Here is a 14,157-nt window from a genome sequence, read left to right on the forward strand (position 1 = left end):
TATGTTCTTCCCGACAGGACAGGGTGAGGGTCCCAAGGAGCCCCCAGGCTTCTTTGTGAGATTGTGTTTTTTGTGTGTAGAGTTTTTTGTTTTGTTTCGTTTTGCTTTTGTGGTGCTGGAAATTGAACCCAGGGCCTCTCACATGTAAGGCAAGCACTCCACCTCTGTGCTACACCCCAGCCCTTCTTTGCAAGAGTGGATGCATTCATATTGGGGGTACTCAGGACCTTCGGCAGCTGGGTCAGAGCACTCAAGCCCTGAGACGTGCTGAGGCAAGACTTTCCTCCCTTCCCTCCCTCAGTGACTCTCAGTGGATTCTGGGAACCAGCAACTCTCAGGCTCTGATTCCATGAAATGTGGGGAGAAGGGGTGGACCCCCCACATTTTGTCCCATAATGTACCTTACATGCTTTTCACCTTCTGTGGGAAGGGGGGTTGTAGGGGTATCCAGAGCTCCCTCTCCTTGGGCAACACAAATGGTGGTAATCACATTAATTCCACCTAAGGGGAAACCGAGGCTTGAAGCAGGGTGAAGGCTTTGCAACCTCAGCCTGATTCTGTCTCTTTCCCATCAGCACATAGGACTTCAGCTTCCCGCTTTCTTATCACAGAGCCCCTCAAACACCTTACATACGGAATGGCATCTCTGCCTGCCTGGGGATGTTCCTGTGATTTGAGTTCTTTTCCTTTATTTTTTTCTGATTCTACATACTTTTGTGTTAAAAACTGTGGTTTCTCATGAGCCCTGTTATCTCATTGATACCTCTCACCTCTGTGGTAAGGGGAAGAAATCTTATTTTCAGATGACTTGTAAAGGGCAAAGAAAAAACCCAAAATTTCAAAATTTCCGTTTAAGTCTCATAATCAAGAAGAGAAGAAACAGAGCAAGAGAGAGAGAGAAAACTATGAGAACCCCCCCACCCCGTGATTATCAGCGCACACACTCATCAAAAAAATTGGATTATTAGAAGAGAGAGGTCTGTGGCTTCCACGCAGTGGTTTTTCTTCTCGGTATAAAAGCAAAGTTGTTTTTGATATGTGACAGTTTCCCACAAGCCAGGCTCATCCTTCTCTGTCAGTCCACTTCACCAAGGTGAGTGTCCCTGCTCTCCCCCACCAGATGCTGGTACTGATAGAGGAGATGGCAGGGAGGTAGGCACTGGGGGAATCAGGAGCCCTCTGGTACAAATGGACATGCCCAGCCACTGGGAGCCTGCCAGGTAAGGTCTTTTTAAAAACAAAATGTCATAATAAATGCCAGATAGGTGAAGTAATCAATCCTTGGGCGGGTGCAAAGATAAATAAATTGGTGGATTGATTATGCAGATGGCTATGATTTTTTAAAATATGTCAACTGCCAGTCTTTATGGATGTCAGAGTTTTGAACAACTTGAAATGCTGTCCAGATGGAACTGGAAATTTCAACGGCATCTCTCTCTTATCTCTTCCCTCTCAGTGCTTCCCATTCTCTCCCTTTCTCACTTTATCTGTGTTTCTCTGTCCCCCTCTTTCTTTTGACATCTCTCTATTTCCCTTGAACTCAGACTGTCTGTCTTCCCGGTTCTGACCATCTCCCCTATGTCTGTCTCCTCCATCTTGGCCACACTCCATCTCTCGCCATTCCTCTGTTTCTCTCCTGACATCTCTCTGGCTCTCTTGGCTTGCCTTCCCTCACATGCCTTCCCACCAAGCATCCAGCACAGAGATTTGTGCCCAGATGGCACTTAATAATAGTGGTTGAGATTTCCATTTTCCACTGTTTGCCCAAATAGCAGGAGGATTGTGAGCTATCAGGTCAGGCTGAGCATTTAACTGAAATTGTGCTTGCATTGCATGAGAGGAGACCCTCTGGGGTCACTTCATGCCATGGTCACCCATGGTTTAACACAGGACTGCACAGAACCGCATGCCATTACCAGAGTCCGTGTCCAGGAAGAGAACAGATGGTTCAGTACTAGGGCGAGTTTGTCCCTAAAGGCTTTGCACTGTGCTTGGTACACAGTAGGTGCTCATTAAGTGTCAGCTACTAGTATTTTTAACCAAATTAGAATCATTCTATATATTGGATTTTTTCCTGCTTTATTTAGCTGATAGCATTTCGGAGTGCTCTAAACATTGAGCACATGATCTTTCACGTCTGTCACAGCTACCTTCACATTGGTATGGATTATGATTGACTGGGCCAAATGCTGTGGTTTCTGATTTTCCCCATAAACAGTCCTGACTGGAGCCGCTAGGAAAGAAGGGATGTGCATTTTTAAGGTTTCTGACCCTCTCTACAAATTGTTCTTCCCAAAGCTTATCCTGTTTTATGTTCCCTCTGATCAGTCTAATCCTGGTTGGGTATTATCATTTTTAATCCTTTCTCAATACAACAAGTAAGAAAAAAGTACTGAGTTGTTGAAATTTGCATTCTTTGATTACTTTTAGCATTTGTTTATTTATTTATTTATTTATTTTGGTGGTACTGGGGCTTGAACTCAGGGCCACACACTTGCTAGGCAGGTGCTCTACCACTTGAGCCACTCTGCCAGCCCTAGTGTTTTTCTTATTACTTTGGGGAGAAGGTTTCTGGTCCTATCCTTACTCCTAACAGGGTGTTCATCTTTCTTCTTACTGATTTTCCATAGCTATTTGGGGAAAGGATATTAACCTTCTACCAGCCATATGTATATAATGTATATAGCAAATATTTCCCCCAACTCATCATTTGCTTTTTCTATTGTTTCTGATGTTTTTATGATGCTTATGTTTTTTATATATTCAAATAGGTTAGTTTTTTTCTTGTGTGGTTTCTATCTCTGGTTTTATGCTTAGAAAGTCCTTTCCCACTTGAAAATGAGATAAATGTTCACCTCATATTGGCTTCTAGTCTCCTTTATGTCTTCATTTTTTCCACTTACTGTAGAGGTTAAGAGTGTGGGTACTGGAGCCAGACTGTCTGGAACAAACCCAGCCTCACCCCAAGCCATCTGTGTGATTTTTAGCCAGGCTCTTAACCTCTCTGTAACTCCATTTCCTCATATGTACTATAATGATCATAGTAGTATCTACATCAAAGGATCTTTGTGAAGATTAAATCTATTAATCATGGTAAGTGCTTAGCACAGGGGCAGGTACACAATAAACCTAAGATCAATGTTAGACATTAAAATGTATCTGTGATCTGGAATTTATTCTGGAGCATATAATGGTGACATTTCAAAGGAAGGGAGGGGTTGGTGGGAAATGGACTGATTATTCATTCAGTCACTTGATTTTGCTCCTAATTATCTCATAAACATTTGTTAATTGTGTATTCTCCCCCATGTTGAAATGCTGCATCCATCACAAACTCCATCCCCGCTATGCACAGGTCTTTTTCCAAGCTTTCTGCTCTGTTCTGTCTCTCAGTATCTGTCCTTGCGCCAGGGCCACACTACTTTGCAATTCCCAACCATAGGCATCCCTGGCCCCTGGCTCTTCCCTTGCCTTGGTTATTGGCAAGCAGCATCCGTCCTCTAGCCAGAGGACAGTGACTGTTCTGACTTGGGACAATCTTCTCTGTCTCTGTCTCTCTATGTCACTCCATCTGTGTCTCTCAATGTCTCTCTCTGTCACTCTGTTTCTCTTAGCATCTCTCATGTTTGTCTCTCACCCTCTGTTGTATCAATCTCCATCCCACCTCATATCTCTTTATCTGTCTCTTATTCTGTGTATCTCTGTTCCACCATGTCTGTCTCTGTCTCTGTCTCTATGTACTCCTGAATAGAAGGGCATTTCTCAACTCAAAGCCCCGAAGACACCTTAAGACTCACCCAGACACAGAGCAGAAGGGTCCTGGCACACACCCGTCCCCTCCCCAATGTGGAAGGATAAACTGAGGTGCAGAGATGGACTGGGGGCCCTCCGAGGCCTCATGGAGATGAAGCGGCAGTGTTGAGACCAGATCTTAGGTTGTTCGGTGGGACCCTGGCTTGCTCTCTCCCCCATCATGGGCCTAGTTTACCCCTGTGCGCCCAGGAGGAGAGTAAAGGGGGACCTAGGATGCCATTGCCCCGGTACTGCCTTCTCACAGGTTGGAGCCTGACTTGGGGAAGATGATGCACAGAAGCTGGGCTGGTTGAGTTCCTGGGCCCATGGGTCAGGGGGCCTAGATGGTGAGAGGATGGTGATGATGGAGTGATGGTAGTCAGTGTGTCCCCAGAGCTGGTGCTGGTTCCTGAGAACCTCTATCTTGGAGCCCTTCCAGAAAGCCTGGTGATGGGTTCCCTCCATGAGGCCTGTGTTGAAGGTTGGCTAGCTTCAGCTCTTCCTCTTTCTGTCCTCATCTCTGGCAGAGTGCTATGAGCTTTGGAACATTGTCCCAAGGTGGACAGGGATACTGGGACTGTGCACCTATCCATTTACCAATCACCGCCATTTTGCTGGGCATTTCATGTGCATTAACTTTGGAAGATGGCTCCCATTACTGCCCCAATTTACACGTGAGCTTGAGGAGAGTTGGAGCCAGTTACTGGCAGAGCCGGGCCTCAGGCTCAGTGCAGGAGAGGGACTCTTCTGATTCCCTGCCTTCATGGAGTTCATAGAGTTCGGGAGGGAGGTTGGAGGGAGAGGCTTGCTACCATTCCAGGCCTAGTGGGCAGGAGGCCCTATGAAGTTGTAAGCTTCCTGACCTTCAGGCAGTTCCAGTTTGCTTGGATACCAGGGGCATTGGTCTATACATATTGAGAAGTTGAATCTGTGGACTCCACAGAGTCTGTGGTTTTGAGATTTGGAAATCATTTGAATCTAAGAAATGATATCCTACAATCCTGAGGTTCTAGTGTACTGAAGACCTCAGGAGTCCCAGTATCCATAGTACCTACCTGGCACTTGCCAAGCTTCCAACTGGGGGCCCCTCCATGGCCCAAGAAAAGCTAAGTCTACAGAACCTGGTGCTTTGAGGGTGGCCAGATGGACGTCACCCACCACATCCGCCAGCACCCACATCACCCCACCTGGCCGGCTGCAGGATTGGCCAACCCATTCTCGGAACGAAACCCGTGGGGTGGGGTGTGTGCCCCCTTCTCTTCCTCCTTGGTGCCGATGAAGGCCAACACATCCGGCCGCCATGACGTCAATGGCAGAAAAACCTGGGGAAGTTGGGGGTCATGTCAACAGGGCGCAGATGTAGACCCCGATAGGAAAACATAATTTGTGTTCCAGAAACATCCTCCGTGCAGCTTCTGAGAAACCCAGTCAGAAAGGGACGCCCCAACAGACAGTGCAGGAAGCTGGCTGGCCAGTGCGGCCCTCCAGGTACCCCGCCACCAGACAGACCATATCCAGGTCTTTCTGAGAATGTAACTAGGCTTCCCGACGTCAGGCCATTCCCAGATGTGTTTAGGGGAGAGATTTTATTTTTTTTGGTGGTACTGGGGTTTGAACTCAGGGCCCCACTCTTGCTAGGTAGGTGCTCTACCACTTGAACCACTCCGCCAGATCTGTTTTTCTTGTTGTTGGGTTTTTTTTCGAGATAGGGTCTCGAAAACTATTTGCCTCCAGTGGCTTGGAACCACAATCTTCCTGATCTCTTCCTCCTTAGTAGCTAGGACTACAGGCATGAGCCACCTGCGCTCAAGACAGGGCGATTTCTTATAAGCTCTGGCCAAGTGTCCAGGCAGCTTCAGAAGAAATCACAGACCAGCCAAGTGAAACAGGCCAGCGCGGTGAAAACATCCACTTCTCAGCAGGAGCAGGCTCAGCTCAGGCTGCTGTTATCAAAACATCATAAACTGAGAGACTTAAACATAAATGTACCATCTCATAGTTCCAGAAGATCAAGATGTGGCAGTGTAGGGCTATGAGGAAGACTCTGTTCCAGGCCTCTCTCCTGGCTTCTGTTGGTTTTCTGGCCATCTTTGCTTTTCTTTGGTTTGTAGAAGTGTCACCTCATCCCTACTTTCATCCATCCACTCATTCATTCACTCACCTCCTCATCTCAGACCCTTTCTACCAGGCCCTTGTTCTAATGCCTCCATAAATCCAGACCTGTGACTCTTACACTATAACCCCTAAGAGTCTAAGGGCCTAATAGCTGCATTCTCACACCTATGTCCGTTAGCACCACAGCTCTGACAACCCCCATGAGGTGATGGCAAATAAAGGAAGGAGCAACTCCCCCCCCAAAAAATCTCCTGTACTCCCCTTGGCCATTCTCAGCAGCTCTGTGCTTAACCCAGTGCACACACACTTCCCAGAGAAAGAAATGGTGGTCTCAAGTAGCCAGGGGACCATGAAACTCTACAACTGGGTGTCACCTTTAGTAAAATAGGGGTTGAACTGGGCAGTCTCTTCCAGCTCTGGCTTTCTTGTTGACTGGGATTACAATGTCCTGAGAAAGCAAAGCCAGGCCCTTCAGGGAGTGTAAGGCACTGAAGCCCAATGGAGGGGCCTAGAGCCACTGTGGTGGCCTTTCAGGACAACAGCAGAAGAGCAGGCTCGGGTGTGGTGATGGGAAGATGAAGAGGTGTAGGCCTTCCAGGCAGGGCAAACAACATAAGCCAAGGCATGGAGAGCAGAGATCAGGGTCATCAGAGATGGGGCCTCAGTTGGGGAGCTCCCACAGGCCCTGGCTCAAGAAAGCCTACCACCCCCATCCATCCCCCACCCCCGCTTTCTGGCATCTGCCATGCTGGCTCTGTGCAGGATGAGAGTCCAGAGAGAGTCCACCTGATGTCAGCTCTGTCCTTCCAGCTGCTCAGGCTAAAACTCAGAGGTCACGTTGACACTTATTCTCCTATATCCAAGCTGCCAGCAAGTTCTCCTAACTCTGCCTTCAGTATAGACTCAGAAACCAGTCATTTCTCCCCAGCTCCCCTGCCACCATCAGGGTTGGTGCCACCACCATTGCTTTCCTGGACTGTTGCAGAAGAGTCCTCACTAGTTCTGCTCTGTCTCCCTAGAGCCTGCCCCCTCCCAGAAGCCAGATGATTTTTATTTTTTGGTAATACCAGGGTTTGAACTCAGGGCCTCATGCCTGCTAGGCAGGTGCTCTACCATTTGAGCCACTCCCTTTTTTAAGATAGGGTCTCGCTTTTTTTGCCCAGATTGACCTCGAACCTTAATCCTCCTAATCTCTGCCTCCGCGTAGCTAGGATTACAGGTGTGAGCCACCAGCACAGATGATTCTTTTGAGTCCTTGGCCAAGTCACTGGGGTAAAATAACACCCCCAGGAGACAGTCCAAGGCCAGTTCTGGCAGAACCAGCAAAGGCTACATGTCCTGTGCAGGTTCAGGGAGTACCAGAGGGCTGAGATCCCACAAACCTATCATCTATAACTGTGCTGGAGAAAGCATCTCAACAGGGTGGTGCCAGTGTGTGCTGGTGAGCCCAGTGCTGGACCCATTTGTGGGGTGGGGGGCGGTTAAACACATATGCCTATGTTCCTAATGCCAATTTGGGGGCAGAGGGGGGACACAAAAAGAGACCGGGATGGGAGGGCACCAGATCTGGGCTGTGGTTATGGGGCCCTTAAGGACATGCCCCAGGCAACACCTGCTCTGTGCAGAGGGATGTCCATGTTGTCCAGTTGGATGAATATATCACACTACTCCTTCCCCCCTATTTTTCCCACAGCCTGCTCTCAAACAAGGACCCAATGCCCAACCCCAGGCCAGCCAAGCCCACGGCCCCTTCCTTGGCCCTCGGCCCATTTCCAGGAGCCTCACCCAGCTGGAAGGCTGCACCCAAGGCCTCAGACCTCCTGGGGGCCAGGGGTCCTGGGGGTACTTTCCAGGGCCGGGACCTTCGAGGTGGGACCCATGCTGCCACCTCCTCCTCCTCCTTGACCCCCATGCCATCATCGCAGCTGCAGGTGAGGCCCAGGGACCACGATGGGGCCAACAGGGTGGGGTACCTGGGACTACAGGTGCCGACCTTTACCGTGGCACAGGGTGGGAGGGAGGAGCGGCTGGGGCACAGGAAGTGGTTTCTAGGTCCCAGAAAAGTCTGTGACTTATGCAGATATTGCAGGGCCAAGGAAGTCCCCACTTGCTAGGCCTCAGAAATTCGAGGCTCTCCATGACCTCCGAATCCCTGTCTTGGGAGAGGAGAAGACCCTATCCTGGTCCCGTAGGCATAGCCAGGTGTCCTCATCCCCCTGAGACAAGAGGAGACAGTTGGGGCTCAAAAAGGTGAGGTGACAGGGTTGAGGCCAGCTCTGCCACTTTTAACTTATGATCTTAAAAAAAAATCACTCAATCCCCATGAGCCTGTCTCTACATGTGTAAATTGGATAAGATCTTGGTACCTACCATATGCGGCTATGGTGAGGCACAGATGAATTAGATCCAAAGCAGTGAGGATGAGGGTGGCATCTCATGGCACCTGCCTTCTCCCTCCAGCTGCCCACAGTGCCCTTAGTCATGGTGGCACCCTCTGGGGCCCGGCTGGGGCCCTCACCCCACTTGCAGGCACTTCTCCAGGACAGACCACACTTCATGCACCAGGTACAGACCCTGAAGGGGCCAGGGGGAGGGAGCAGGTGGGAGGACTATGGGGAGGAAGGAGTCTGGAGCCAGGCTAAGCCATCGCCCCTATGTGTCCTCCAGCTCTCCACAGGGGATGCTCAGACCCGGAGCCCTGTACTACAGCTGCGCCCACTGGACAGCCCAGCCATGATCAGCTTTCCACCACCCACCAGCACCACCGGGATCTTCTCCCTCAAGGCCCGGCCTGGCCTGCCACCTGGTAACACCTCAGTCCATATCCCCATGGCTTCATTGAACCCCAAAGTCCCCAGATGTCTGAACATGCACAGTCTAGACTGTTATGAATTGCAGCCCTCTGGCAGTCTGAGGGGTCAGATTGAAGAGTCATGGAAACTCTAACCTCCAAAAAATGTCAGGTTCAGAACCCTGAAGATGCAGAATGTCAAAATTACAGAACCACAGATCTTCACAGTTAATCAAAATGTCAGTACTTGCCACTGGCTGTCTTTGAGCTGCTCTGCCAGAAGCCTTGAACTGTGGGGACAGCAGTCTCTTGAGAGTCAGGGTCCTCGAGACTTGGGACAGGGAGGAGCCTGTGGGCCAAGCTGCACAGCCTGGCCTGGCAGCCTTCCAAGCGTCCTGACTCTACCCACAGGGATTAACGTGGCCAGTCTGGAGTGGGTGTCCAGGGAGCCAGCCCTGCTCTGTACTTTCCCAAGCCCAAGTGTGTCCAAGAAGGACAGGTGAGTAGGCAGGGCCTGGAAGGACCCTCTCACCCTGCTGTCCCCTTCCCTAACACCCTCTGTTCCCCCAGCACCCTTTCGACCACACCCCCGGGGTCCTACCCACTGCTGGTAAATGGTGTCTGCAAGTGGCCCGGATGTGAGAAGATCTTCAAGGAGCCAGAGGACTTTCTCAAGTGAGTGGCCCCAGCCCAGTCTAGTCCAGTCCAGGGGCTTCTGGTTGGCAGGCAGAAGTCTGGGGTACAGATGTCAACTCAGGCTCCCTCCAGATAGGTACTAAGATGAAAGATAAAATCCTATCTTTATCACTCCCTGGCTGTATGACCTTGGGCAAGTGACTTACCTTCTCTGGGCCTCAGTTTCCTCATATATACAATGGAACATAATAATAAAGGTGTGTACTGATATTTACCTCCATTTTACAGACAAGGGAACTGAGACCAAACAAAGTCTCTTAATCAAGATCACCCAGTTCCTCATATTGAAGGCATGGCTCAAGTGATAGAGTGCCTGCCTAGCAAGCATGAGGCCCTGAGTTCAAATCCCATAGTACAAAAAAAATCACTCTGTTCCTGAGTGACAGAGCTGGGATTTGAACCCAGGCATCCAGGTTCCAGAATCCACACTCCTAAGTGCTTTGCCCTGCTACCCCTCATGCCAACACAGCACGTTACTAATTCCCTCTACCTGGAATGTTATTTCCACTCTCACCATCCTTCCAACATCATCGAATACTCTGGCCAGGCTCAAGGGACAAGCCAGGCCTGGCAGCTCCTCTAAATAGCTGTTTTGGCTCCTCCACACCCCATCCCCCTTTCCCCCTCCCACACATACCTCCTCTCCTCTCATCATACCCAACTATTAGCAACAACTCAATATGTCCTGCCCTCTTCACGGCTCGGCCTTTGCACAGGTTGTCCCCTCCACCTGGAATGTCATTCCCACTCTCACTACCCTTCCAACATCATCTCCAACACCCTGGTCAGGCTCAAGGGATGAGCTGGGGCCTGGCAGACAGAAGGTGCTAAGGGGCACATGTTGAGGGAGTCTGAGGGAGAGAGGGAAGGGAGCTCAAGTTTTGAAGAGAGATCTCCCAATGGGTCTGGGCTGTCCCCAACTGAAGCACTGAGCCAGAAGGCCAGGGTCACCATGGTCAGCTGCACGGAATCTCTTCCCCTACCCAGGCACTGCCAGGTGGACCACCTCCTGGATGAAAAGGGCAGGGCACAGTGTCTTCTCCAAAGAGAGGTGGTGCAGACTCTGGAGCAGCAAGTAAGGCCCACAGGGGGCAGGGGAATGGAGAATGGTGGGTGAGCCTCATGCCCACCCATGCCAGGAATCAGACTCACCTAAAGGGAAGGAGAGGGGCTGGGGGCAGAACGCTCCCAAGGAAGGCCCTACCCTGGGCAAAGGTGTGGCAGAGAAAGGTCAGGCGGAGGCTTCACTTTTGTCTCCATCCCCACAGCTGGAACTGGAAAAGGAGAAGCTAGGTGCTATGCAGGCCCACCTGGCTGGAAAAATGGCACTTCCCAAGGACCCAACTGCGGTGAGTCACCCCAGGCCCCTAGACTTGGACTGCTGGGCAGGGGAGGGGCCCCATGGGGAGCAGGACACCCCAGTTCCTCATGTGCCTGAACTGGGGATATCTCCCCTCCATTTACAAACACTCTAATCCTACTGATGGAATGGCTAAAGTGCCTGCCTAACAATCATGAGGCCCTGAGTTCAAAGACCAGTACTGCCAAAACAAACAAACAAATGCTCTGACCCTAGATCTAGAAACATCATGATTCTGTATTTTCAAATCAATAGCAAGTAGCCATTTATAGAAGGCAGGCTGTGGGCCCCCCACAGCACCAGCTACATAACTCACCAGGCCCAGTGCAAAAGGACAAGGTGAGGCCCTGCATTCAAATTTCAAGATAACAACCTCAGACCATTAAAGTGTGGGGTCCTGTGTAGCCACACAAGTCACACACCCACAACACCAACCCTGGGCCCCAGGCACTATTTCTGAGTACTCTGGTGGTGTTAACTTATTCAAGCCTCATGATGCCACCGTGAGGTAGCTACCATTATTATCCCAATTCACAGATGAGGACAGGTGAGGCCAAGAAGGTATAGTTGACTCTACCAAAGTCACACAGTCAGGGGAGCCTGATTCAGCACTGGCTCATGACCCCAGCATTTGTGAGTACACAGTGTGCCCACCCCTATACTGTAACCAATATGGCTCACACTGCTTTGTGGAATTCCACAGCAGACTGCAATACACAAGAGGGTGCCCTTGCTCTTAAAAACACTGATTTAGGCCCAGCATAGTGGCACATGCCTGTATCCTAGTACTCGGGAGGCTAAAGCAGATTGTTAGTTCAAGGCCAGCGTAGACTATACACTGAGATTCTGTCTCAAAAAAAAAAAATTAAAAACAGTCTTGGGAGGTAGATCAGAGATAAAGTGCTTGCCTAGCATGTGCAAGAACCTGGGTTATGTCCCCAGCACCACAAAACACACACACACACACACACACACACACACACACACACACACACACACACATTGATTTAAACCAGGCACAGTCCGGCCTGCCTGTAGTCCCAGCTACTCAGGAAGCTGAGGCAGGGTTGTTTGAGTGCTGGAGTTCAACACCTGCCTGGACAACACAGCAAGATTCTCCCTTACAAAATAAATAAATAAAAACACCAATTTTAAAATAAAATGGAAAGTTTAAGCCTTTGGGTCACCAGCCCCTCCTGCCTATCCTAGGTACCATCAGACAAGGGTACCTGTTGCATCGTAGCATCTGGCACACAGGGCAGCGTTGTCCCACCCTGGCCCAGCCCCCAGGACGCCTCAGACGGCCTGTTTGCTGTGCGGAGGCACCTCTGGGGCAGCCATGGCAACAGCACCTTCCCAGGTAAGATTGGTCTGGCATGGGGCGAGGGAGGAGAGGTCCATATTGCCCCTCTCCACCACCTAGCCTTGGGGGCAATGTACCTTTTTGCAAGAAAATTCCTCCCAGGATTTCCATGGACTGGGAGCCCCCATTGTGGTGGCAAATGTCTAGCCGCAGCCTTGTCCTCCTTGGAGACTGAAGTCATGTCTTACCCACTCTGGGCCTCAGCTACTCCATTTGGTAATCAGAAGGGAGGAGCCTAGCTAAGTAATTCCTAAGGGCCCTCCCTTCCACCCCATGCCAAGGAAAAGCTGTGTAGATTCCCCCAAGCTCACCAATCCTCTCCCACCTGCCAGGCTGGGTGGGTTTAACAGGGATCAGAGCCCCAACTGTCATCCTGGATGTGCCACTTGACCCCTTATATGCCTTGGGGGGTAAGCTACATCACTTCCATTCAACCTCAGGGAGGACCCTGTGGGCATGTGTCAGGTACTCAGCAAACAATACCTGTGTGAGACCACCTGTGTACTGATGGTGGAATTCGAGGCCAGTGGACTCACATCGTAGGGGAGGGCAGGACACAGAGCTAGGAGATGTTGGATGGGGCCTGACTCATCCCCATCCTCTGCCAGAGTTCTTCCATAACATGGACTACTTCAAGTTCCACAACATGCGGCCCCCTTTCACCTATGCCACCCTCATCCGCTGGGTAAGCAGGGCAGCGTGGGCCCAAGGAGGATGAAGAGAAAAAAGGAGGGTCCTACCTTCCAAACTGCCACCTCCCTTTGAGGAGCCCCAAGCTTCCCTCCCACTGGCTTCACCCCAGACCTGTCCCCAAACTCAGACCAAAACCACCAGCCAGGCCAGTACAAGACACATTCTGAGCCCAAATGCACCCCTTTCCAGATGCCCACACCATTTCTAACCTGTGCTCCATGCCATGTCATCTCTCCCTCCCCTCCCCTGCTCCCACAATTCCACCCCCAAGTGAGACAGAACAGGTTGCCCCTCTTAGCCTGGACGTTGGGGGCTACTCTCCTCACTCCACCCCACTCCACCATCTAGGCCATCCTGGAGGCTCCTGAGAAGCAGCGGACGCTCAATGAAATCTACCACTGGTTCACACGCATGTTTGCCTTCTTCCGAAACCACCCTGCTACCTGGAAGGTGAGCACCACTGGAGGTGCCAGTGGCTGGGATGGCCTCAAGTGCTACCGCAGCACAGCAGCAGGCAGACCTGGGGCTGGGCTAGGAGGCACTTGGGAGAAGAGGCAGGAGGTTGGGGCTGGAAGGGTCTATTGCCCTCAGTGGGTGACTGCCTGCCCCTGCCCTAGCCCCTGCCCTGCCTGACTGCCTGGTCCTCCTTCCACAGAATGCTATCCGCCACAACCTGAGCTTGCACAAGTGCTTTGTGCGGGTGGAGAGTGAGAAAGGGGCTGTGTGGACCGTGGATGAGTTTGAGTTCCGCAAGAAAAGGAGCCAGAGGCCTAGCAGGTGCTCCAACCCTACACCTGGCCCCTGACCTCATAACCAAAGAAAGGAGGAAAGATGGACAGGGGCCAAAATGAGGGGAGGTGGGGGTGGGGCAGGGGTGGCAGGTCCTGGACATGCCTTTAAAGACCAGGAAGTGAGGTATCAATGGTCTTGCCTGCCAGGGTGTCTACTTCCAGCTGGCTGTCCTCCTGGATCTTATCTTCCACCCCAAGGCTGCTCGGAGGGGTCCCAGCCCCAGCCTAGCCCCCACCCCCACCCCAGCCCCTAGAGATGGGCCCTCCAGCCAAACAGAGCCCTCACGCAGCCAGCCACACACACACAGCCTGCCTCAGCCACTCTCACAGATGGCCTCAGGGTGGGAAAGTGACACAGACACAGTCACAATCCTCCACCCAAACCCTAAAACACAAAGAGCCTGCCTCAATACACTCAAACACCCTCAAAGCTGCAGTCACAAAGATGACCAGACAATCCTGTCAACTCACACACTCAAAGCATGCACCCTGTCAGCCTCCAGGCTCACAGGAAGCCAGTGTCACATAGAGGTGTGCCAAGACCCCTGCGAAGAGC

General features: G+C 51.2%; 1 protein-coding gene across 1 annotated transcript; it reads left to right on the forward strand.

The window, feature by feature from the left end:
- Positions 1-7,574: 7,574 nt before the first annotated feature.
- On the forward strand, positions 7,575-13,904 carry Foxp3 (forkhead box P3). Its single transcript, XM_074062932.1, has 11 exons — positions 7,575-7,838; positions 8,368-8,472; positions 8,575-8,713; positions 9,110-9,197; positions 9,269-9,373; positions 10,382-10,469; positions 10,663-10,743; positions 11,964-12,114; positions 12,726-12,802; positions 13,159-13,260; positions 13,466-13,904. Exons 1-11 carry the CDS (start codon positions 7,623-7,625, stop codon positions 13,613-13,615), a joined length of 1,302 nt encoding a protein of 433 aa, XP_073919033.1. The 5' UTR covers positions 7,575-7,622; the 3' UTR covers positions 13,616-13,904.
- Positions 13,905-14,157: the final 253 nt, after the last annotated feature.

Source organism: Castor canadensis, chromosome X (assembly GCF_047511655.1).
Source record: "Castor canadensis chromosome X, mCasCan1.hap1v2, whole genome shotgun sequence".
NCBI lineage: Eukaryota > Metazoa > Chordata > Mammalia > Rodentia > Castoridae > Castor > Castor canadensis.